This window comes from Fundulus heteroclitus, chromosome 20 (assembly GCF_011125445.2).
Source record: "Fundulus heteroclitus isolate FHET01 chromosome 20, MU-UCD_Fhet_4.1, whole genome shotgun sequence".
In the NCBI taxonomy this organism is placed as follows: domain Eukaryota; kingdom Metazoa; phylum Chordata; class Actinopteri; order Cyprinodontiformes; family Fundulidae; genus Fundulus; species Fundulus heteroclitus.
In genome coordinates, this window is record NC_046380.1 from 28093386 (window position 1) to 28120238 (window position 26853).

The following is a 26853-nucleotide window of genomic DNA, read 5'->3' on the forward strand; positions in this document are numbered from 1 at the left end:
TGTTTTGCTTGCATGGTGATGCAGTTTGTAGGACTTTTGTCTTGCACCATAAAGGTCCTTGGTTAAAATCCAGGCCCTGGGGTCTTTCTGCAGGAGTTTTCGTTTTTTCTCCAGCTCCTCCTTAACTGGTCTTTCAACATTGCCCTTGGGTATGAGCGCACGGTTGTGTGTCTCTATGTTGCCCAGTGATGGACTGTGACTTGTCCAGTGCGTGTTCCCCTCCTTTTGCCCAACGAACAGCTTCCCTTGCAGCACTTCAAGGACGAGAGGGTATAGACAACGGATAGACGTTCTGCCTTTGTTTGCATGGAGTTTTTGACTGTTTTTTTAAACTGAATAAAAACTAAAGTGTATGTGCTTGATCTACCGCCAGCAATCAGGCTGGGTGACCCCAAGCGGACTACAAACATAAGGGGCAGGCTTTCGGACACCCTGAGAGGCCAGTCTGTATATGCTGCTCCTTCTTTTTATATTTCTGCCATTCTTCATATCTCTCGCCAGATGTTTCCTCTGTTGCGTTCCTCTCACTGATGTCTCTGGTTCTGTGCTTTTGTTTTTCTTTCTCATTAAATGTCTCATTACATGATCTTGGCCGCTCTTAAACTATACTCCCACGTAAGTCCAGACGGTGAGCTTGCCCGTTTTCCCTGCTTTTACCACACAAACCTGAAGCAATAAATGTTCGCATCCTCCACCCACTAACAGGTGCCTCGGTGAAGAGATTATTAGTGCTATTCACCTGACAGCGGTCGGAATGACACGCTCAATAGTTGTCAGAAGCTTAAATCGCTGATTCATTCAAGATCCTGCAGGGTGCGCTGCGCATCCCCTATGCATGTCTGTAGATGATGCATGGTAAAACCTGGAACCACTGGCTAGATCATGGGGATCATGTCCCAGGAGCCGACAGGTCAGGGCTGTGCCCGGTCTTACTGATATGTGAGTGGATTCTGGGCGTGCGCGCCTCCCGTGGTGGTGGTGGTGGGTGCTCATTCATACAGGCTGTAGTGACAGTTGCACCAGATTCCCTTGTGTGTGTGCGCGCAAGGGGACCCTGCGCGTGTTTGTGTGTGCAAGAGAGAGAGAGAGAGTGGGAGGAGGAGTGAGCGTCGGTCCGGTGGCTGTGTGCAGGGATGGAAACAGAGAAGACAGATGCAGAGGAGAGTAGCTCTCACAATCGCTAGGAATAAGGATCTCCTTGTGGATGTTTTCATTTCCCTGAATGCATGCGCGATGGTATCCGTCTTTTTTTCGAGCACCACCCATTTAGACCTAGGCGTCTGTCTCTGAGGTGTCAGTCATTTCACGCCGGGGACTCTACATGTGAGTGCATGGCGCGCCCGGCAGGGCGGATCTGCTCACGGGGTGAAAAAACGCCGGCTGGTATGGATAAAGGGTCAGCCATCATCTCTTCATCCCAATCACTCTTATAAGGTATGGCCGTAGGAAGCTTGGAAACGCGTTTTTGATGCGCGAGAAATGCGGCTTAACGGGACTCGTGTGCGCATCTTGGATCGGTTTGGCGGTGTGGTTGCGCGACGTTATTAGGCCCTCTCTTATCAGTTATTTCGAGGCTGGTCCTCAGGTTCGTAACCGTCACGTCCCCCTTTCTTAATCCTGGTGTAGCGACAGTGTCCCACAGCGTTGGCCAGACCGCAGAGCAGGGAAGATGATGTGCGAAGTGATGCCGACCATCAGCGAGGGAGACACGGCTGGTCCTCCGAGAGGCACCGGCAGCGTCCCGAACGGCTCGGACCAGGAGGCCAACTTCGAGCAGCTGATGGTCAACATGCTGGACGAGAGAGACAAGCTGCTGGAGTCCCTCAGGGAGACGCAAGAGACCCTAATCCAGTCTCAAACTAAGCTCCAGGGGGCGCTCCACGAAAGGGACATGCTCCAGCGGCAGATCAATGCCGCGCTACCTCAGGTGAGCACGGGGTGGGTTTCTTCGAGGAAGCATGGCCCATTCAAGTTTATAGCCAGTCTGTTTGGCGTGTAACCCAGCCGCCGTGTGCCTATTTAATGAATGGCAGGACTGCCATGTCCAATTTAGACGAGCAGCTGGTTTTACCTGGTGCTTTTTCTCTGGGCTCTCTGACCCCGATGGTTGCAGGCCTATTCATGAGTTCCATTCTGAGCAATTTAATGATACATTCATTCACAAAATCAACAGCAAAACTACATATTTGACATAGAAATGCCTCCATAATAGCTGGTCAGTGTATTGAATGAATATATTTTATTTAAATATGGGAAATGGATTTAATATATAGATCTTTAGTCATTTTGAGCTCTCAGATCACTTTACACAATTGCCACATTCATCCAGTCGCACTCACAAACACATTCATGTACCTATACGCAGATCGGCACATAACTTGGGGTTAAGCGCCTTGCCCAGGGACGCATCAACATGTTTTAGGAGGAACCTGGGATCTAACATGCTTTTCAGATTGCGAGACAAAAGCACTTCACACAGAGCCACAGTCGCCCATTCACCTTCATCTCCATACATTGGTACATTTGATCAATGGACACTCATGGCACTGGCAGCGTCATGGCCAACATGTGTATGTGTGGCTGCCGTATCGTTAGGGCTGAATGTGGGACTTGGCTCACAATAGGCTTCGCAGGGGCCACTTCAGACACCTATTGCAATGCTGCAGAGACTGAAACTGCAAAAACGATGAGATGTGCCAGTTTCCAGTATCAAGGTATACTAATATTGTGGTAACAAATGTCCATCATATTGCTTTTACAGTTATTGAGAGGCCATAGAAAGTGATCAGATTTTTCACATTTTCTCCGGCTGTATTGATCATACAGTAATAGACTGCTGCCCCTCCCCTACCTAATGCTGTGTGTGCACTGCTAGCTGCAAGACATCGACTGCACTGTTACCTCTACTTATACCAGGTTTGCCTTTATTTCTTTACTTATTTTTTTACAAATTAATACATTTTCTACTAGTGCGTGACTGAGGCACACATATAAATCACACATGACCACACCCATGCACACACACTCACCGATTTATCAGATACAAATGATTGCTATGGCATGTATTTTTATTTAAACTCACATGTATGGTTCTCTATGTCTTTGTTGTTCCTCATTTCTGAAAATATATTTTATACTTTAGCAGTTTTTGTTACGGCTGTTGCTCTTCTGCTGCAAATCGAAGCAACAAAAATCTTGCTATACAAGTGTTTCCTTTAACGTTATGTGTTAAAACTGTAATGCCACGAAATTGGCATTTTTACTCAAGATTATCATACCGGCAGGATGTCATGCCGACCCCGTGTGTAGTTCTAATTCAAGATATCATTCATCTCTATGATAGTGGGTTTCGTCTTAAGAGGCCTACGCCATATGTTGGAAGCCCCGTAGAGCAGGGCAAAGCCCACTTGTAATTACCTTGGTGCAAGCGACCCAACTTCTGTACATACTGACCTGCATGTAATAGGAGTGAGATGAGCTGGTTGTAAATCTGGTTATGTTTTACATTTGCAGTCTTTGTGTGTGTGTTGCAGCGAAAGAGAGCTGAATGAGGGCTGCTGCACTCACCGTGCATGACGATAAATGCTAAGCGCATAAAGCGGCGTTACCCTCCGACCCTCTGGTCTAAACGTGATGCATGATGTCACAGCGGGCTGTGTATTCATCTGTGTGCGAGGAAAAGGGAGCAGGGAGAAAAAAACCATGCTAACCGAGAGGCCGGCTGCTGCCTCTTGTGGAGGAAACATGGCTGCTTGTTAGAGCACATGGCCCTGGGCTGCTTGCTTCCACACACATCTCTGTGCATGTGTAGCTTTTGATGTGAACTGTCATGCTTGTCTTCTAATCCCACATGTTTTTTTTTATTGCTGCAATAATACAAGTATTAGTTATGCACTCGCAGATCTACAGGGACGTTATGACTGATCTGTACAGGCTCAGTGAAGAAGTGAAAGACTATTCTGCTGCAAACTCGATTATCTCTCTATATCACTCAGGTTTTCATAATAAGATAGCTGCTATGGAAGTCTTCAATGACAACGCTCTTGATGTCAAGCAATGCGCTAAAGATTTGGGCACTGTTGATCACTGGATTTTAATTGAATCTCTTGATTGGATGATTTGCAAATTATCTCGTAGGTGTAACCCAGACAGTTCAGACTGATGGTTTTACCTCAGACTGTAAGTCCATAACAGCATCCCACAAGGTTAAAATATTTGCTTATTTTTGTTTTCTTTTTGGGATGCACAGTGGCGCAGTGGGTAGCGCTGTTGCCTTGCATTACAGTCAATTCCAACCCTTGCCCTGGGTCTTTCTGCATGGAGTTTGCATGTTCTCCCTGTGCATGCGTGGGTTCTCTCCGGGTACTCCTTCTTCCTCCCACAGTCCAAAAACATGACTGTTAGGTTAATTGGCGTCTCTAAATTCTCCTTAGGTGTGAGTGTGTGTTAATGGTTGTTTGTTCTGTCTGTCTCTGTGTTGCCCTGCGATGGACTGGCCACCTGTCCAGGGTGTACCCCACCTCTCGCCCACTGACAGCTGGAGATAGGCACCAACACCCCTCGCAACCCCAATAGGGATAAGCATGTTGAAAATGGATGAATGTTTTCTTTACAAAATATTAACCTACAACAGAGCATTCTAAGGTCAGCTCTTCACTATGATGCATACACACACAAAGCAACTCAGGGTAAAAATCCTTCTTACTTTTCATCCCTAACAGAAGCAGAAATCAACTGTGTGCAAGTGTTTCTGGGTATGTTGTCTTTGTGTAATTTGCTACTCTGTTCTGCGATCTTTGTAACTCTACTATGTTGCCAAAAGTATTAGGACACTCATTCTCATTTTAAAATTTTGTGTTTTCCAATAACTGGCACATGTGTAAAAATATATATATTATTAATAATAATAATTATCTATCTATCTATCTATCTATCTATCTATCTATCTATCTATCTATCTATCTATCTATCTATCTATCTATCTATCTATCTATCTATCTATCTATCTATACATACATACATATATGTATATATAATATAATATATATAATATAATATAAAACATATAATATAATTATATATATATATATATATATATATAATTATATATATGTGTGTGTGTGTGTGTATGACATGCATATACATACTGGATCACTCTCAGGAACTCCGTGAATTCAAGCATGGTACGATGACAGGATGGCACCTATGGGGCTGGTGCCATGCAAGAAGTCAGTGCGTAAAATGTATTTGGTTCTAAATAATCCAGCTTCAACTGTTAGAGGTATAGGCAAAGTGGATGCAATTGGGAAAAACAGCAACCAGGCCACAGAGTGACGAAAGACGTCACATTAATCACAAATTGCCAACTGCCTGTAGAGTCAGTACATAAAGTCCTCCGCATCTCAAGTGGACTCTGGATTAGCTCAAGAACAGTGTTTCCTTGGTCTGCAGCCAAGGCAACCTATCATGAGTGTAACATTCAAAGCCTGCATTGCAAGTGCAAAGCAAAGCATTTTTTTCCTGGGCTGGACCTGGTTTCCTGGGCTGGAACTGATTTATCAGCACACGAAAAGATTCTGAACAATTTTGTTTTCCAGATTAGGCTGGGACACTAGGGATGGCCCCTTCCTTTACACATAAAGCAAGGGGCCATAATGACATGGATGGACAAGCTTGGTGTGGAGGAACTTTGCTGGCCTGCACCAGGCCCTGACCTCAACATGATGGAGCTCTGTTGTGAGGAATTATAGCAAAGGCTACAAACCAGGCCATCTTGTCCAGCGCCAGAGTCTAACCTCAGGAATATTCTCTTTAAAGGGTAACTTACTCTAATGTAAAGGCATAACTTCAACCCTAGATAGATGTTGAAAAATGTGTTTAAAAAATGGTCAGAACGAGGGAAAGTGGAACACCCATGGAACAGTCTTTTGAGGTGGAGGATTTCTCACCCTCTCGTCACCGGAGGTTCAGGGACGCTGGCTGGTCTGAGCCTTATCAGGTTGAGCCGCTGGCTCAAGGCGCTGACTCAGTGATGCCTGAAGCAGGTGCTGCCGAGGCATTGGAGGACAGGATGGGGACTGCAGAACTAAGGCAACCCACTACACTACACTTTCTGCCCATCCTTACAAACAAGAGTACAAAGCACTATATAAATCGGCAACCAGAAAATCAATAGAAAGATCGCAAAGCTAACTATTTCGACTCCAACTTGCTGAGGAGGAATGTACGACACAGAGACGCATCTATACCCCTCAGCAGCAGAGCTACCGAATTCAGTTTCTCTGGGTGATGTCACAATATGTTTTGAACCAATAGCAACATTGATTCGAAATTCAATGCAAGACACTTGTTAAACCTTAAGAGGGCGCCACCCATATGGTTTTAGACACAAGAGTAGTATTACAACAAATATGCAGTAATTTGTCAAAATAATGACCAGGACATGTAGACAACATGATAAGACAACCATGCTAACAGTTTATTAGCAAAAAAAAAAAGTCAGTTTGGGGGAGGGTTTTCTTTAAAGAGTTGAGTATTCCCATAATTACATTCCTACAGCTTGTGAAAAGACTCCCCTGAAGATGAAACTAAAACCCAATAATAAAGCCTTTCTATTAAAAATAGGATATTATTAGAGCTCTTGGGTGTTGAGGTAAAACAATATTTATGGCTGTATAGTGTATCTTGGCAAGGTCTCCCTTGTATAAGAGATCAAATACAGGATGCAAATGAATGAATGCTCTTGCTTTTGTTCTTCCACCACACTACACACTTATGCATCCCGGCATGCTAAGCATCCGAGTGGTCGAGCCCCCCCTCCCACACACACACGGAACCAAGAGATGATGCTATGGACAGGGGGTGAAATGATAGAGAAAAATGAGGAAAATCTCCGTTGGAATCGATTTCCTCTCAGTTTAACTCGGCTCGGCGGATGGAATGAGGATTGCCTGTTTTCGATGCATTACTGTGCAAAGAGCAGGGTGCAGTTTATAATGATGAGTGGGAAGTGTCGAAAAAACACATACTGTAGCTGATGTCTCAAGTTTAGGTGTGATGAATATATTAGAGCGTGCTGGTGAGGCTCCTGACCCCCCGCATCCTATTCTGTCTGTGGAAATTAGGCTAACTTCTCTCCACATGGGGGTTGCTTGTGTATTTTTATCCTCAGGTCAACAGAATATCACAGGTTTTGGTTTGCTTTGGTCGCCACTGGTATGTTGCCCTTGAGTAAGCAGTGACTGCATGCTTTTTTTTTGTTTTATATGCCTTTTCTGTCATTTCAGGTGCTGCATGCATTTTTTAGCATAGCAGTAAAGCCTGTTCTAAGAGCTGCTTTATTTGTTTTTGCCAATCAGACATCTTGTTTTCACCTTATGAATAATGCGCCCTAATGCGCCTTCACCTTATGAATTTGCTCATTTTACTAGTAAAGTGAGGACTTTGATGTAAAACGAGGAACTTTTTTGGGTAAGGGGTTAGGTTTAGCACTGAGGTGTCCATTAGATTTAGGTTTGAGTTCGGTTTAGGTATAAACTGGTAAAGGTAAGGCGTAGGGTCAGGGTAATGCCATTGAAAGGCTTGAAGAATGGAAGTCTATGGAAGTCAAGGCACAGTCCTCACTTTGCACTTTAATCAAGGCAGTGTGTGTGTGTGTGTGTGTGTGTGTGTGTGTGTGTGTGTGTGTGTGTGTGTGTGTGTGTGTGTGTGCTTTCGTTTATCTATCCTGGTGGGGACATTGGCATGAATACACACCAACACCATGGGGACCAAAAACACCATGGGGACCAAAACCATGGTCCCCACGGTGCGAACCACTCCAGTGAATAGAAAATGACTTTCTAATATGGCTGGTGAAGTTTCCTGAGAAGTCCCCAGCAGGCTGTTTTTTGTGACTTTGTGTTTGCTCTATAGCAACCCCAGAGGTCAACCCTGGTATAGCAGTGTGTACACAAAGTCCCCAGCAGGCTCATTTTCTGAAATTGTGTGTGTGCTCTAGAGCGCTACCAAAGGCCAAACCTGGTATTACAGTGTGTGAACTAAGTCCCCACCAGTACTGTTTTTTTTTCATACAGGCCCCACCAGCACTTTTTATGCGACTGAATGCCATTTTTGTCATTAGAATGTGTTTATTATCCTCTTATACACTTTTTGTTACCTGATTATTACATTTTCGGTCTCATATCTCATGAGAATTTAATCGAGTTCACATTGTTTTTTATTTGTTGAATTTTGTATGCTCAATACAGTTCTCTTTTCTTTGTGCAGAGTTTGTGAGGTATTGGGTGGTGGGTTTAGCCCCTAAAAGTTTAACATTTGTGCATTTAGATAATTATAGATCTTGTGGTTATCTTAATTTAATCATTTTGTGCTGTTTTTCAGTTGTGAAACGCAGTTGTGAAACAGTGAACGCACCACCAGTCAGCGCTGACTTGTTCAGTGAACTTACGCTCACTTGCGTACTGTACACAGAGAGAACTGCCACTCAGAGCAAAGGACTTGATTCAAGTTTTGTAACTGTAGCCTACTGCTAAAATTAGTGCTGTGTCAACTTGCCAACATCCATGTAACGTGTTCAGTGAGTGTACAGAGCTGAGGACTCCCGTGCAATACATGTATACCACTCAAAGTAGCACTGTGTCTCCCGCCAGTGACCATATACTATGGTCCATGAATGCACCGTCCTTCAGTACTCACGGTGAGCTTGTTAAAGAGTGAATGTGAACCTCAATCAGGGCTGAATCATGAAATGAATGACGCAACATTTTGCTGTTTACCAGTTCAGGGAGTTAGAGAATTATGCACTATGCAGTCAGGGCTCCTGCTAAGCACTAAATGAGCCGGTGAATGCAGTTTTTGAATGAATCTTTTTAATGAACGGATTCTAGTGATTCAGTACAGTCAAAAGAACTGTTGAATGGGATAAACACTTCTTTTGACTGTACTAGTAAGCACTAGTGAAGTGGTTCAGAAGAAATTACTCAGTTGTGGGAGAAACATAACTATGACCTGTTCAACTGTGTTAAAAGTAAACATATATGCGAGTACTCTCATGTATAAATGTAGGTTGCCAGACTCTGCAAAAAGCATCATTTTTTGCAACACACTTAAATACATCAGCTACATCCACATACTAAGCTACTCAAATTATGTTTCACTGTACTGTAACCAAGTATCAATTTGTCCCTCTTTCAATAACAAGAAACAAAGATGAAATCAGATTCAAATGTAATCAGCAGGAATTTATTCTGGGTCTGGCAGTAATGGCCTACCTAAGGCCAATAAAATAAAAGATTTTATGGACTGGAACATACCTTCCCTTTAAATCAGTGTCTGTTTGTTTAACTCAAAATATGTTATTTCATTGTAGTGACACAAGCACTAAAAAAAATAAAAATAAAATAATAAAATAGACTTATTCCAGCAACACAAATAGATGCCAACAATATAAATGAAATATAACAACTCAAAATCTTGTGTAATGTCTGTTTTCAATCAGTCTCTTTTCAGTGTTTATCAAAAGTAAATCAATCCTTTTGATGAACAGTCAATCCTCATCACAAATTGTGGTTTTAATCTAAGGGTATGAGTTAGATTGTGAGTTGACAGTGTATGAGCATATCTGCAATTAAGTTGTTAAAAGTTTTCATTCTGTATGATAAAAACTAACATATTTTTTTTAGCTTTTTTCTGATATTGTACATTAGGCTTCTTTATGTAGTGTTGTCGGTTGTGCATTCTTTTAATGGGGTTTTCATGAGCCCTTTTTGGTTTTTAAGGAGTTTTTTTTTGAATAGTCAGAGCCGCAATTTGGTATTTCTTAGTCCAGGAGAATTAAATAAAGTGCCAGTAAAGGAAACAAAATTTGCATACCCCCCAAAAAATACTATAGAGCTCGATAGAAAGAAAATGTTTTCCTGTCCTGGGACACAGCGGTCTCTGCCTGGCTCTGGTCCACCCACACTAGCAGGAAAACAGTGTAAGAAGTGGTGACTTGATGTGAAAGATGACTAGTAGAGACTGGCTACAGCTTGGCCATGTCTTCTCCCCTCTCAGCATTATCCTAGTGCTAACCCATGAACTTTCCTGCTCTGAGGTCGCTGCTCTGCAGACGTAAAGCAGAGCTTACTGTTGTGACTCTTAAAGAGTGTGGCTTTTGACACTGAATAACAGACTTGCTAGATAACCACTGGGTTCCAGTACCAGCACAGCAGCCAGAGATCACTGTAGTGGAAAACGGCTAGCATTTATCTTTTATCAGTATGTCATTGTCAGTGTTAGCGGCTAACAGCTAGCAGCTAACAGCTAACATCAGCACTTTTCTGTTAACAAATTAAGCATCCTTACACAGTCAGAGAACTGTAGGCCCCTCTGTCATGCTCACACAGTATTATCAAAGCTAATTTAGCTGTCTCCAAACTCTTTTCACTGTCTTCCTGAGTTCTAAGCTTATCAATTGCTGTTGTTTCTTATTATCACAGTGTTGACGGAGAGCACGGTTCATTGCAGTTGATTTGCAGATACATTTTCAATAATTATTTAATTATTTCCACAGTGCTATAAGGTTTGGGTTAGGTTATGATTAGGTTATCAGCTGTAATGGAACAACCCACTAGTGTTCTGCACAAATACTACTGCATAGGGAACAATAAGTGGACTTTTCCTGTTTAATTTTAAAATGGGCCATCTCTATACTTGCTGTAGCTGTAGCTTACACATGTGCATAACTGAAGCCATTTTGTATGTGTTAGAGCAGCAATGCAGCAGCACGACAGAGACAAGATGTGAGGTCTTAAATTTGTTAAAACTTTTAATCTAAGGGTATGAGTTAGATTGTGAGTTGACAGTGTATGAGCATATCTGCAATTCAGTTGTTAAAAGTCTTCATTCTGTATGATAAAAACTGTAACATATTTTTTTAGCTTTTGTAATAGGTAAGTCTAATGCTGATATTGTACATTAGGTTTCTTTGTGTAGTGTTGTCTGTTGTGCATTCTTTTAATGGGGTTTTCATGAGCCCTTTTTGGTTTTTAAGGAGTTTTTTTGAATACTCAGAGCAGCAATTTGGTATTTCTCAGTCCAGGAGAATTAAATACAGTGCCAGCAAAGGAAACAAAATTTGCATACCCCCCAAAAAATACTATAGAGCTCGATAGAAAGAAAATGTTTTCCTGTCCTGGGACACAGCGGTCTCTGCCTGGCTCTGGTCCACCCACACTAGCAGGAAAACAGTGTAAGAAGTGGTGACTTGATGTGAAAGATGGCTAGTAGAGACTGGCTACAGCTTGGCCATGTCTTCTCCCCTCTCAGCATTATTCTAGTGCTAACCCATGAACTTTCCTGCTCTGAGGTCGCTGCTCTGCAGACGTAAAGCAGAGCTTACTGTTGTGACTCTTAAAGAGTGTGGCTTTTGACACTGAATAACAGACTTGCTAGATAACCACTGGGTTCCAGTACCAGTACAGCAGCCAGAGATCACTGTAGTGGAAAACGGCTAGCATTTATCTTTTATCAGTATGTCATTGTCAGTGTTAGCGGCTAACAGCTAACAGCTAACATCAGCACTTTTCTGTTAACAAATTAAGCATCCTTACACAGTCAGAGAACGTAGGCCCCTCTGTCATGCTCACACAGTATTATCAAAGCTAATTTAGCTGTCTCCAAACTCTTTTCACTGTCTTCCTGAGTTCTAAGCTTATCAATTGCTGTTGTTTCTTATTATCACAGTGTTGACGGAGAGCACGGTTCATTGCAGTTGATTTGCAGATACATTTTCAATAATTATTTAATTATTTCCACAGTGCTATAAGGTTTGGGTTAGGTTATGATTAGGTTATCAGCTGTAATGGAACAACCCACTAGTGTTCTGCACAAATACTACTGCATAGGGAACAATAAGTGGACTTTTCCTGTTTAATTTTAAAATGGGCCATCTCTATACTTGCTGTAGCTGTAGCTTACACATGTGCATAACTGAAGCCATTTTGTATGTGTTAGAGCAGCAATGCAGCAGCACGACAGAGACAAGATGTGAGGTCTTAAATTTGTTAAAACTTTTAATCTAAAGGTATGAGTTAGATTGTGAGTTGACAGTGTATGAGCATATCTGCAATTCAGTTGTTAAAAGTCTTCATTCTGTATGATAAAAACTGTAACATATTTTTTTAGCTTTGGTAATAGGTAAGTCAAATGCTGATATTGTACATTAGGCTTCTTTATGTAGTGTTGTCTGTTGTGCATTCTTTTAATTGGGTTTTCATGAGCCCTTTTTGGTTTTTAAGGAGTTTTTTTGAATACTCAGAGCCCCCAAGAGCCTGTGCCCCTCATAGTGCTCTTTTTAAAGCGCTGCATTTGAACCCAACCCTAACCAACATTCTTCAGGCCTTCCTCCAAACATATGCCCGAGGTTGTCAGCAGTATTGTCTGAGGGTTACTAATTTTTGTCACTATTACCACTAAAAACAAACAAACAAACAAATTAACAAAAAGCTTCACATTATATACTGGGCCTCCAAAGTGCTCTCTGAAACTAGGCCAGGAATGGCTTGTGTCCATGAAATGGGAAAATACTTTTAATTATAGGTTACTATTAATTTAGTCAACAACTTGAGGATACTAGGTATTTGATATATTCAATCTACTGAATATATCAAATATCTAGTACAGCCAAAGTAGTAATTATACTGCATCTAGATTATTTAGGTCAATAAAAAGTAAAGGTTTAGAAAGTACAGTATTTCCCTCTGAAATGTAGTGGATTGTAAGTTTAAAGTTGCATAAAATAAAAATACTAGTAAAGTGGGCTAAAGTACTTAGTTAGTGTCCACCACTAGTATAGTGAAACTTTGGTTAAGGAGAGAGACTTTAATGTTAATAATTTTCTAGTTTGCAGTTTAGTGTTAAATATAAAACATTAGTTATTTGCAGCACTAGTCTGTAAATCTCCCCTGTGAGCTGAGAAGTGGAGAAATATTGTGTGGTCCTCTGCCGAGCCTCAGTTAATGGCCCATCAGCTTCAAAGGGGCCGCCCTCTGCAGAGCAACGCCCTGCCAGCTGCAGCTCTGCAGGTGCACGGTGAGCCCCTCCCCCCCTCCCGCTCCCGCTCCCGCCCCCTCCCTCCTGCTCTCCCCTCCACACGGCGCGACGGGACCGCAGCAGCAGCAGAGAGTTACAGGAGTTTCAAGAAGCGGGAGCTGTCCGACTCGACACCAGCAGCTGGTAAGTTTTAAATTCTCTTATTTTTGATTTAATCTGGCATGATTTTTAAACGATAGGTTACGATTAACAGTGATATTACTCGATAAGTTATGATAAACAGTGATATTTCTCTTAACAGAGTAGTTAGCATAAGCCAGTTAGCGTTAGCTAACCCTGCTAACGCTAGTGTGTTAGCAGGGTTAGCTAACCCTGCTAACACACTGGTGTTGCAGGCTGGTGTTGCTGTCGGCTAATACGGTAAACTACAGGTATTTTATCGGACTGTACCTCTTAAATATAGCCTCCTTTCCTAAGGCCTCTGTTTACAAGCAACAACCTAATTTCCAATGTAATTATTCATGTAATTATTTTTTTGGGACTTGCTCCAGTTTGCACCATTTATTCAGGGCTGTAACGTTACAGTGCGACAGTTTTGACTGCATATGCTATTAAAAATTATTCTATGCAAACTAAAATGGGAGTTTTGCAGCGAGCTCTGTCTCTCTCCTCTGCTCTGTCTGTGGAAGGTGAGGCTGAGCTCCACACATACAACAGGCCGACAGGATGAAACAGACTTTAGGTTTCACGTTATCAAGTCGAGTAGAGCTCCTTGCTGTCATTGGCAACAAAATCTGTCATTGAGATGAAGTTTTTCAAACAATACAGAGCTTATTATACTGATAATGAACTGTTATGAACAGACTCAAAGCAGACATTTACTGTATGTAGCAATTGAGTCTAATTAGCTAAATATATTAAAATAAGTTTTTTTATGAGGCTGACTGCAGCCTGCACCTCCTCTAAAAGCAGCAGTGAGTCTGAGCAGCAGCAAGAGAGGATGCATTTTACCACAGAGCTGTTAACCAGTTTAAAGACCTGTAGCTTTTTTAAACAGTAGTTTGTGTTTGTTATGCTTACTCATGTAAGCATAACATAAATGCCACTGATAAAGCAGTGGCATTATCAGCTGCAGCACTGTGCCACTTTTGAAAGCATATAGAGTAAACACTAAAAGATCACACAGGACAAATTATTCTTCAAAAGTCTTTTGCTGTTCCCAAGTGTTGATTCTGTTATGTTATATGTTATATATAAGTTTCTCCTTGTCTCATCTCCTTGCCTCCTTTCCTCTTCCACTCTTTCATCTAGATAGGAGCTTTGAACCACCAAAAGTCTCAGCAGCTCAAGGTGGATTTACCCCCAGAGGAGACGACCACTACCACCATTAACATAAACCAGCTGATAGACATGGACCTGCTCATTTCGAAGAATAAGAAGCGTGAGGTGAGATGGAGGCCTGCAAATATTCCAATACCTACAAGTCATATTTTAAATAGCAATTTAATACTCTTTAAACAGTAATATAACAAAAACACAAATGCTATTATCCAACAAATGTAGGCTATTATATTTATTAAAAATATTCAGCAGAATGAACTCGTCACAAACTTTACGACCTTAGTTAGCATACAACAATAAAATATAACAAATAGCCTTGTTTTATTCAAGGTTTAAAAGAATGAATCTGAAGATTTTTTTGAAATGCTCCTATTATGCAGTAGTTCCCTCTGTCCTTGCACCGCCACTGCAGCTTTAATGTGAGCGGATGGATCTTCTGTTTAAGCTAATTACATCTCAGAAAACTACAATTTCTTTGCACAAACAACTTCAGATGGCTATTCAATGTTACACTGATGGGTTTGTTTACTTCAAAGAAGCAGACATGCTTATTAAAAGTAGCAATCACGTTTCAGTCACATGGCTGACCACTGTATTCAAAGTCATCTTCCATATCATATAAATATTCAGCCATTATTGAGAAAATACTTACCAGTATGCTACAAAAACATTGTGCCTCTGAGTTCATATTACATGGTTGAATTAAGGTACAGGAGCGCTTCAGACTAACTGTAAATGTACTGAGCTTCAGATTAACTCTAAATGCACTGAGTTTCAGATTAACTGTAAATACACTGAGTTTCAGACTAACTGTAAATGCACTGATCTTCAGACTAACTGTAAATGCACTGATCTTCAGACTAACTGTAAATGCACTGAGCTTCAGACTAACTGTAAATACACTGATCTTCAGACTAACTGTAAATGCACTGAGCTTCAGACTAACTGTAAATACACTGAGCTTTAGACTAACTGTAAATGCACTGATCTTCAGACTAACTGTAAATGCACTGAGCTTCAGACTAACTGTAAATGCACTGATCTTCAGACTAACTGTAAATGCACTGAGCTTCAGACTAACTGTAAATGCACTCTTCTTCAGATTAACTGTAAATGCACTCTTCTTCAGACTAACTGTAAATGCACTGATCTTCAGACTAATTGTAAATGCACTGAGCTTTAGACTAACTGTAAATGCACTCTTCTTCAGATTAACTGTAAATGCACTCTTCTTCAGACTAACTGTAAATGCACTGAGCTTCAGACTAATTGTAAATGCACTGAGCTTTAGACTAACTGTAAATGCACTGAGCTTCAGACTAATTGTAAATGCACTGAGCTTTAGACTAACTGTAAATGCACTCTTCTTCAGATTAACTGTAAATGCACTGAGCTTCAGACTAACTGTAAATGCACTCTTCTTCAGATTAACTGTAAATGCACTCTTCTTCAGACTAACTGTAAATGCACTGAGCTTCAGACTAATTGTAAATGCACTGAGCTTTAGACTAACTGTAAATGCACTCTTCTTCAGACTAACTGTAAATGCACTGAGCTTCAGACTAACTGTAAATGCACTGAGCTTTAGACTAACTGTAAATGCACTCTTCTTCAGATTAACTGTAAATGCACTCTTCTTCAGACTAATTGTAAATGCACTGAGCTTCAGACTAATTGTAAATGCACTGAGCTTTAGACTAACTGTAAATGCACTCTTCTTCAGACTAACTGTAAATGCACTGAGCTTCAGACTAACTTGTTTGATGTAAACAAACCCATCAGTGTAAGTCTGAATAACCATCTGAAGTTTTCTGTGAAAAAAATTGCAGTTTTTTGAGATGTAAATGAGCTCTCTATCTGGAAGTGAAGATGAAGATGTGATGTCGAGTCTATCCTCTAACTCATCAGGTACATTCACTGAACCAGTGGTTCTCGAAGTGGGGTCTGGGCACTCCCAGGGGTTCCTGGGTGTTCACAGCAAGAAGGGGATTCATTTTTTTCACTTGTTCACACCATAACCCAATTACAGAATGTTTTGCAGAACTATTTTGTCATGGGTTTAATAAACTTTATGTATGTAAAACATCTAAAGCTTTTATCTAATGGGGGTCTGAAGTCTAATCTCTGTCAGCTTTAGCGTCTTTGGGTGGGTTATCAACCCTGCTATATAGTTAAAAACAAAACAGGTCAATGTTGCCATGGCTTGTGCTCTCATAGTTCATGGAGAGGATGATTTAGTATATTCAGTGCTTCAAGTGAGCTTTTCTAACATTGCATCTTTATGTTTTTCCTTGAAGGTCTAAGACCAGTGAAAATGACTAGACCCGTTCACAGGACACCTACAGAGGAGGACCAGGAGTCTGATGCTTCATCACAGCTAACCAGAGGTATTTTAACGGAATAGTTCATCCCAAGTCAATATTCAATCATTATCTATACACCCTCAAGCTGATGAGAAATCCTCTAGTTTTTTAATACTCTACAGGCGAACAGGCTACAGTTAATATTTAGGCTACAAAAATATACTGAATTATGTTTGAAGTCAACTGTGTATGTCATGGTTTCGAGACACTTGGATTGCAGCGGACAAGCAGTATGAAGGGTAGTTTTATAGGCTTTTTTGTAACTGTTACCATCACCACCCGTTATATAGATGAATGCTGTGGGATTCCCCACGGCACTCTTTTCAAAACATCATTCTGTCAATCTGTTTGCCTACAGGTAGATCAAGGAACTGGACAGAGGAGGACCATGACTCTGATACCTCATCACAGCCATTGAATCACTGTTTTCAAGATGAGTCAAGACCTGTGAAGAAGATGAAACCCACCAAGGGGACACCTAGAGAGGAGGACCCTGAGTCTGGTACCTCATCACAGCCAAGAAAAGGTATTTGACCAATAACCTGTTTCAGTGGGTGTAATAATCCACTTGATACACAATTCAGAATTTTTTATTATAAATTTCTTTTAATATTGGAGTACTTTACTTTGTCATTTATTGGTTTTTAAGCTGTGCTCTAACTTGTCTATTTAACTTTTACCACAACTTTCTGTCTTCAATGTCTGCACCAGGGAAAGTTTCTGTAATTTTATGTGTTTATATGTAATTTGATGCAAGATACACAAATCAATATCCTCATCATACCTGGAGAAAAAACTTAAATTTTGAAAACGTATTTGAAAATGTGCTTTCTTTAAAGTCTTCAAAGATGCAGTGCTTTAAGTTAACTTTTCTATCATTGAATCTCTGTTTTCAAGACGAGTCAAGACGTGTGAAGAAGATGAAACCCACCAAGAGGACATCTAGAGAGGAGGACCCTGAGTCTGATACCTCATCACAGCCAAGAAAAGGTATTTGACCAATAACCTGTTTCAGTGTATGTAACAATCCACTTGATACACGTATTGAGTCTCGTATGCTCTCAAAACACTGAAGAGCTGCGCCCTGTGGGAAAACTGACGGAAGCCAATGAGAGAGCAGCTTCGGGTCATGTGCTTGTCAAAGTTTGAGGGCTTATGTTGACTCATTAGGCCGGCGCACCGCACACAGGAAGTACATATACATTAGTAAAATACCATTTGGAATTGATTTATAATGAATGCTGACAGGTGCGGAGAGACTAACAGGAGCATCTTGCAAACAAATACTTTTTATTTCATAATTATTTTGCATTTTCTAAATCATTTATGTTTAATATGATTAAAGTACTTCTTGATTCTGAGATCATACAAGTTGCTATATATTATAAAGTTCATATATCAATATGACCTGAGTAAAAAAAATTAAAAATTTCGATGACAAATTGTATTTTTCAGGCTTTTTATCTCAAGCCTCCTTAAAAAATTTTCGCCGCGTGTCACGTGACCGATGACGTAGTTCGTTGACAAGCGTTGATCTGTTTACATGGCAACACGTTACTTCCTGTTTGCAAAACTCGCTTTTCTCAAATTAAAATAGACGGATAAAACATGTTTAAAATGTGTGTTGTTTATGGTTGTTCAGATACCAACAAGGAGAACGTCTCCTTACACACATTTCAGAACCCGAAGAGTCCCGGAGGAGAGAAAGTCCTCGCTCAATGGAACCGCCCAGTAGCCGGTAGCCTCTAAGCTTTAGCCTCAGACGCAGCGCTGCCTCACGAGTCCTGAGTGGAGTGTCTGTCCCACTCCAGCCGAGACAATCTCTGAGCAACCTGAGCCCAGAGAAGCTCTCAGCCTGGGTTTACTAACGCTGCAGCTCCTCTTCCTCACTCCTCACACCGTGGGAGTGCAGAAATCTGGCTGTCACCATAGCAACCTGCTTTGGAGCGACGCGTTAGCCACACCTCCTCTCAGCACAGCCATGCTACCCCGCAAAACCCCGAGATGTTTAAATCCGCGGTGGGGATATCAGCCCTTCGGGTTGTGGGTCTATCGGTCTGCTACTCCGGCGCTCCAAGTATTCTCTCTGCCGCTCTGCTACGCTGCTGCCATCCTGCTGCTCCCCCGATCCGGAGAATATAAGCGCCGCGGCGCAACTAATAAATGCGCGTCCGGTCTTACGTCTAGATTATCAATGTAAAATTCCGGGAACAAATAATGCTGAGACACTGTGGTTTGTTCTGATAAAGATCCTTTTCTTTTATGTGCTGTTTTGGCGAATTTCAGCGGCCGTGATAAACGATGCCAGGCAGTCGGGCTTTGACGAGTTGTTTCCGTGTTTACATCTGAACCGCGATTATAAAACCTGATTCCAGCCCATTTCGTTTAATCTCCTAAAATGTTTTATTATTATATAGCCGAATTGTAACAGAAGCTTGCGCTGTATTTCATGTTAAAATCATCACTTTGTGAATCCACATGTGAACTTGTCGTTGTGTCTCCATTGCACTCTCTGTAGCTTAGCCGGAGCTAAGTCAACGAACTACGTCATCGTACCACGTGACCCAGATGTGGATTTTCCGCCTAGCGGTTGCCAAGGGGCACTTTTGAGTTAAAAAAAAAATATCTTTACCAGCGCAATCCCGATCTTAATGCCCCATTTTCTGGAAATAAGTTTTTCCGAGTTGGTCGATTTTAGAATCAAGAAGTACTTTAAGTAAATTTTGTCCAGCTATTTGGAGGGGCGGCGCCTCAGCACCCCGCATTAACCGGTCGCCACCGGTCAGATGTTTGCAACAAACTCAACTGAATGGTTTCTCTCCTTTAGGATCTCGCCACAGACCGTTGTTCTAATGAACTCTCCTCCAGATTAAAAATAAACTAAAATAAGGCATTATTTTATCACAGTGCTTACAGACAGGAAAAACTGTTGACAATTTACTGATTTACGATAATTGACAATTTATTTTTCTTATAGAATTTGCAATAATAGGCTTATAAGGATTGAACAACTCATGCTGCCTTTTTTATGTTCACTTACTGTTTGCATCAAAATTAGGGATAAGAATTGAGAACCAGTTCCAGTTGAAAACTGGCTCAATCCATCAACAGTGGCAGTGCAGCCTCTGGACTGTCTATAGTGCACACACACACACATCTATAGTAATCACCCCTACGAACCTTTATTTCATCTTATTTTATTTTTCATAGATTCATCAAGAAAGAAGAGGAAGATGTGGAGCAAAGCAGAAGTCCACGCTGTGGAACAAAAGCTAATGCACAACATTAAGACTGGCAAGGTTCCTGGGAAAGCACAGTGTCTTGAATGTATCCATGCATTCCCAGATGCACTGAAAGGTAGGACCTGGGATGCTGTGAAATACTATGTGAAAAACCGCATAGACACCTGGAAGCGGCGGTCTACGAGGTAACTGCAAGCTCTTGTTTTGTGTTTGAAAGAGCAACTGTTAATGCAGCTCTCACCATTTGATCTGTTGATTAGCTGAACCTCAGAGGTCAGCTTTTGAAGTTCTGCTGTTAGAGAGCAGTGATTTGCTCAGATTGCACTTTATTTTATGCAATTTATTTCATACATAACAGAAATTTTTTTGTACTGTTATGCTTCTTCAATTCATGGATTAGCAAATGTTTTAAAAAGTTTGTTTAACCCTCACATATTGCTCATATTCTGAGTCATAATTACTCTACACCAGGGCTTCTCAATTCCAGTCCTCGCACCCCCCTGCCCTGCATGTTTTAGATGTGTCCCTCCTTCACCACACCTGATTTAAATGATCAGCTCGGCATCAAGCTCTGCAGAGGCCTGATAACGAGACACTCATTTGAATCAGGTGTGGTGGAGGAGGGACACATCTAAAACATGCAGGGCAGGGGGGTGTGACGACTGGAATTGAATTCATTCAAATATTGAAAATATTTTACATTAATGGGTTCCAATTGTAGCAGTTACTGATCTTTACATTAATTATTAACATTTCTGTATATCAGTAATGTTGCCTGCTGTTAAAAATAAATGACAGACTTTTCATTCAACATTTGTGTAGCTTGTTTGTATCACTCAGCCTATGGTGTTTTTACACTGGGTAGTTTAATTGTGTGTACTGTTAGTAGCTACTACAGTTTTGCAAAATTGAACAAAGTAAGCAAAGACTGTTTTTGTAACCTCATGTTCCTTTCCCACAGTAAATAACATCATACTTTGCTAACAGCTCAATTATGGCAAGAAAATTTCCATTGTCTGGCTCATCTAGTGTATTTGCGCTGCCTCTGAATGGCATATTCCTGAAGGCTAAGAAGAGTGTTACATCCAGCAGCCGCTTCAGTAGTGCTTTGTTTTTTTTATTTTTGTCTCCATCAATTTTTGTTGTAGGCTGTCAATTCCAGAAGTCTGTAGGAGAGAATGTTGTAGGTTGTAGGTTCTCTCACTCACTTACTCACTCACTCACTCTGGGCCCGGGACAACAGACCGTTTTGTCCCCCCCTATGGGCGGCACCTGGTACCAACCCACTTCTTAAGTCCCCATTGTGTTAGTAAATTTCATATGCAATAAGTGAAAAATTTAAAATGTGAAATGTTAATATTTTAAGCGATATATGAAAATCTAAAATCAAAAAAAAATTTTGGGACTTGGAACCATGTCTGTATCTCATTTAGAAAGGGTGGTCCCCACCGGACACCTTTTTGTCCACTGTCCCCACCGGGGCAGATAAACGAGTATGTGTGTGTGTGTGTGTGTGTGTGTGTTTGCGTGGTCCCCTGTAGGTTTCCTGACTCAGTGGGACTACTCTGACCCAGAACTGTCAGGTCCATGTGTCTCCTTAAAAAGATGCAAACTCAAACTCGTACAAACAAACAGGACGAAAGGCTCACAATTCTGAAATTTTTGAGCCTTGTTTTAACTTTAAAAATACATAAACCTCCATCGCGACTTGCATCGGTGCCCATATTTATGTCTGCCTCAGCGGCGTGAAAGAAATGGGACAGCACTGACATTTCATCACCCACGCACACATGTACCATATTCATGGATTGGCAAGAACGAATATGTTCATTAGCTGCAGAGAATAGAGTTTAAGATTAACATGTCAGCCTATTGCTGTGCATAATGCTCCTACTTTAGCTCTGGGAGATGGGCTTGCCATAGACAAATTAGGCTTAAAGAACACACACACATACACATGTCAAGTCTACGTTTGGATTCTGGCATTGCAGACGCTCAAACACATTGTTCATTTTTGTGTGTGAAGAAAACTGTTCCGACACCGTCAGAGGGAATGTGCTGTAAAGCAGCGTGCATATGGGAGTGAGCTGTGAACAGGTCGGAGAGTGGACGAGCATCATCTGGCCAAACAAAGCAAGTCACAGTTCTTCAGCTGTGGCCAGTGTCACAAAGCTTTTTGAAATGAAGCGAAAATAAAAAAGTAAAAATTGATGCTCAATAATATATATATATATATATATATATATATATATATATATATATATATATATATATATATATATATATATATATATATATATATAAGGCAACAGCGCAGTGGGTAGCGCTGTTGCCTTGCAGCAAGAAGGTCCTGGGTTCAAGTACACCCCTGGGTCTTTCTGCATGGAGTTTGCATGTTCTCCCTGTGCATGCGTGGGTTCTCTCCGGGTACTCTGGCTTCCTCCCACAGACCAAAAACATGACTGTTAGGTTAATTGGCTTCTCCAAATTGTCCTTAGGTGTGAGTGTGTGCGTGAATGGTTGTTTGTCCTGTTTATCTCTGTGTTGCCCTGCGACAGACTGGCGACCTGTCCAGGGTGTACCCCGCCTCTCGCCCAGTGAACGCTGGAGATAGGCACCAGCAACCCCCGCGACCCCATGAGGGATAAAGCGGTTCGGAAAATGGATGGATGGATATATATATATATATATATATATAATATGTATATAATATGTATATATGTGTGTGTATTTTCACACACACACACACATATGTATATGTGTGTGTGTGAAAATGTGTGCAAAATTAACTTCCACTTCCAAGATTAAACTTTTTTCAATAGTGTGTGTGTGTGTGTGTGTGTGTGTGTATAGACACCTGTTCCAGTCAGACACAATAATGGCTATTTTTGCCACTGTACACGAGCTGAGATAAAGATACACACCTCCATGTCCTTCCAAAACAATCATGTCCGTTTCAGTTTCACCCTCTCTGTCTCCACACTGATGAACGCCTACATGGACACAGGGACGTTGTTTTACCGTAGCTTTTCCATAGTTGTTTTCTGTAAGCCCTTTGTAGGGAATCTTAAATTGTCAGGCAGTAGTTTTTGTTTATGTAGGAAAGAGTGTATGCCTTTGAGATCACTGTACATGCAACGTTTCCACCCCTGTTTTCCCTCAGGTGTCACCAGTTAAGGGTTGGAGAACTCTCTCTGTAACAGCAGGTCAAATTGATTACAAGCCTCTGCATCTAGCACTAATCTTAGTTCTTATTTCTCCTGTTTTTTGTACATTGTTCTTTTTCTGTCAGTTGAACTTTCCCCTTTCCTAACCTTATTTCCTTATAATTTTCTCTAAAACCAAATCTGAGCTTGCAGCCTCAATAAATGCCCAAGCCTGGAATCAAATCCTGAAATTTTCATTTGAACCATTGAGTCAGTAAAATGAAAGCGCCTTTCAGAGCACCCAAAGACACTGTACACATTCAATAATAAGAAATCATGATAAACACAACACCCATTAAAAGTGTCAGCATGGCAGACATCCGTAGGGAAAGACTTCCAGAGCAGGGGAAAGCTCTGCTCCCCATGGTGCTGAGATGGGAAGGAGGAACAGTGAGGTGAATGGAAGAGGAGGATCTAAGGGAGTGGGTGGGAGTAGAGACGGGAAGGAGATCAGAGAGGTGTGGATGGCCTTGAATGTGTGCAGAAAGATTTTGATTTCTATTCTGAATCTAACCAGTCGAGTTGCCGTCGGACTGGGGTAATATGGTGAAATGGGGGTTTTAGTAATTATATGAGCAGCTGAATTTTGAACCACTTGAAGTTTATTTAGCAATTTGTGAGGGAGACCAATGAGAATAAAGTAACAGTAGTCGATGTAGGAGGTGCCAAGGCTATAGATAAGAACTAAAACAGAGGGCGGGGAAAGAGAGGGACAAAGGTGATTAATGTTGCATAAGTGAAAATATGCAGACCGGGTGGTGCTGTTGATGTGAGAGGTGAAGGAGAGAGTGCTAACGAAGATGACACCCAGACTCTTGACCTGAGGTGAAGGGAAGACTGTGGAGCTGAATCACCTGCCCTCAGGATGTCGGTCGTGATTTTTATGAGAGCAGTTTCAGTGCTGTGGCAGTATCTATGTTTAAGTCCCTATATTAATAGTTATCCATAGCCAGATCAAACATATTGTTGTAAATTGGTATATTTCCTGTAACTTTTCCAGCCATACTGATGACTTAAAGCTCTTCTGCACAATGAGTCCTGGGCTCTCACTTGCCAACTTCAGATGTGTTTACACGGATCATTTTTACACAGTGCGTTTTTAATATCTAAGGCTGTTGAATAGAAAAATTCAATTTTATCTATATAGTACCAGGTCATAACACGTCATCTCAAGACACTTCACGAAGTCAATTCAGTCAAATCATACAGACGGATTGGTTAAACCGTTTTCTCTCTAAGGAAACCCAGCAGATTTCCTTGAGTCATAGAGTTGCAGCATTCACTCTCTGGAGACGCATGTAGCGACTGCAAACAGTCGTTTGCACTGTCGTTGACTTCGGGTCAGACCGAGCATGCATGGAGCGAGAGTGGAGAGGAAAACTCACCTTCAGCAGGAAAAAAAAAACCTGCAGAATAACCAGAATAACCAGGCTCAGTGTGAATGGCCGTATTCGACGACTGACTGCTGTAGCTATACTGTACCAGTAGTGGCCAACAATGTCAAACTTTAATCACACCAAAACTGACAAGAAGAAGAAGATCCTTATATGGCTAGCCATTTTTGGAGCAGTTCTGTCTTCACTTTTAATATTAAAAGCACACATAAACTAAGGTTTCCAAAATATTTTGCACACACTAATAGCTGTGTATCATCTCCTGATTTGAGTTAATTTTAGCTAGCGACGCTCAATGGGTTAAATTAATGGAGTCTTCCAACCCTACTGATGGAGTTTTGAGGATAGCCAACGCCACATTACAAAGTTTTCATCATTGACTTTTGAAATTAATTTAGAGATTAAATCACAGACGAGTGTTTGCACACCTAGAAAGCCGTTGTTTTGCATGCTTTAGATGCTGTCTTGTACTATTTTCGAGTTTTTCAGGAACCTACTAGTAACCCATTACTAATCATTAATCATTGGGGTATGCACTCGATTCATGAACATTACACATTAAGTCTGACTTAAAGATATAAATCATTAGTAATTTTTCAGTCCCAGTTATTTGGCCACGTTAATTATTTCTGTAGTTAAAATTCAGCTGTTTCATAACTGTAAATTAATTATCCTGCAAGCAAACTCAAAACAGTTATTTGTTTCGTTTTTCTTAAACTTTAAATAGGCTGTCAGAACTGCAGTCATCCTGACCAGACATCCCAGAGTGGTTGGGGTATAGTGGAAGTCTAATAAAGGGGAAAGTGTATCAAAGATGATCATTTTTGTTTACCGCAATGAATAAATACATGAACTTAAAACCTCTATCCTTCTGCTAATATTTGGGTCGGCTGAGATATGCCAGGGTGTTTTGCATTACTTCATCAAGGCCACCTGAAGGGAGCCTCGCAGGCCTGGCACTTAGCCACTATATTTACTGTACTAAAGGTGCGTTGTGCATGCAGTTACAGTGTGTGTGGGTGTCAAAGCTAATATATGTTAAACTGCTGAGGAAAGGAGATCCAAGGTCTCTTTGTGCAGTATTTAGAGGTGGAAGAGCATATTCTGACCTACAAGCGTTTTCAAGAGTAAGCATTTATTAAGCCATATAATTTACTCAAATTAATTATCAGTCATTGTGATAGTTAAAAGCTCTAATTCTTTTTAACTTGCCATGAGAAGATTTCTAAAATGTGAAGAAGAAATGAAGCCTTTCTTATTTGGGATGAAATTATGTATTTAAACAAGACGTTTCATTTAACTTCAGGTTTATTGTAAACTCAAACTAGCATTTATTTACAGTTGGGTTTCGTGACTTAAAAAAAAAAAACTGTCAATAGCTCCATCGGCACACCACCCTGGAATCTTCAGACACTTGCTTTTCACAAACGTCTCCACCTCGGCCTGAGTGTGCGTGTTTGTAATGTGTGTAAGTGTGTACGGCCTACAGCTAATATTGCTTATGCATGGGTGGCTGAAACAGCTTTGTGCGCCCTGATAGGAGGATATTGAGGTGAGAGGAGGAGGGGGAACAGGCAGATGAGAAATTACCATGTCTCATTGGTCTGTTACTGAAGCTCAGATCTTATGCTGTTTGTTATGTAAGCGCCAGATAGTGGAGCTAAGGTTGAAGGAAATTGGAGCATGAAGTGAGCAGCTGAAAGTCAACGGGAAGCTCTGTCACAGAGAGAGAGAGTAGAGTAGAGACTAACACTGAAACAAACAGAGGTCATGGTTTTACTGAACATGTGAAAGTATTGACGTATCCACATTCTTCTAAAGATGTTCATACTTTAAACTTATGCGTGTCTTTATTCTGGAGTCACAGAGATAGCGTTCCGGACCATTTTGTACCACAGTTCATAGACCCTGGGTATCAAAACATCTTTTGCCAGTCCATAAAATATGAATATCTTGTAAAGTATAACCTAGGCCTATAATGGAATAATAATGAGTCTTATATGAATGTATTGCACATAGTTACTGCCATTCTATTGTTTTACATGGTAACACTGTACTTGCCATACTAATTAGTGAGATTAAAATGAGATTATTTTAGATTAAAATAAAAGGCTTTCCTGCTACTTTTAAACCACCATTTTCTCAGGCTGGAGAGTTAGATATTGAGCAATTATATATATATATATATATATATATATATATATATATATATATATATATATATATATATATATATATATATATATATATATATATATTTTCCCAGTTTTAG

At 40.9% G+C, this 26853-nt stretch overlaps 2 protein-coding genes across 9 annotated transcripts in view; both read left to right on the plus strand.

Annotated features, from left to right (window-relative positions):
• The first annotated feature begins 1009 nt into the window (after positions 1-1009).
• Positions 1010-26853, plus strand: part of ppfia4 (PTPRF interacting protein alpha 4) — a 101486-nt gene continuing 75642 nt past the window's right edge. For 2 of the 7 annotated variants that reach the window (XM_036151350.1, XM_036151354.1), the window contains exon 1: positions 1010-1927. In XM_036151350.1, the coding sequence (XP_036007243.1) occupies positions 1670-1927 (258 nt within the window). In that variant the 5' untranslated portion in view covers positions 1010-1669. The remainder of the gene's footprint in view (positions 1928-26853) is intronic. The other 5 variants (XM_036151353.1, XM_036151356.1, XM_036151351.1 and 2 more) reach the window with 4 other exon arrangements.
• LOC118567128 (conglutin beta 7-like) lies at positions 16230-20281 on the plus strand. 2 transcript variants are annotated; one of them, XM_036151358.1, is made up of 5 exons: positions 16230-16284; positions 16674-16763; positions 17098-17265; positions 17637-17729; positions 19950-20281. In XM_036151358.1, the coding sequence occupies exons 1-5, from the start codon at positions 16257-16259 to the stop codon at positions 20168-20170; spliced, it is 600 nt and encodes a 199-aa protein (XP_036007251.1). In that variant the 5' UTR covers positions 16230-16256; the 3' UTR covers positions 20171-20281. The 2 variants fall into 2 exon arrangements, with proteins under 2 accessions (XP_036007251.1, XP_036007252.1); XM_036151359.1 differs by lacking the exon at positions 17637-17729.

What these genes read in the sequence shown, in the direction of transcription:
- LOC118567128 (XM_036151358.1), top strand. Translation starts at nt 16,257, where the DNA reads ATGTCGAGTCTATCCTCTAACTCATCAG. An exon ending in TCTATCCTCTAACTCATCAG is followed by an intron (nt 16,285 to 16,673) that starts GTACATTCACTG and finishes TTTTCCTTGAAG; the next exon opens with GTCTAAGACCAGTGAAAATG. An exon ending in CTCATCACAGCCAAGAAAAG is followed by an intron (nt 17,266 to 17,636) that starts GTATTTGACCAA and finishes TCTGTTTTCAAG; the next exon opens with ACGAGTCAAGACGTGTGAAG.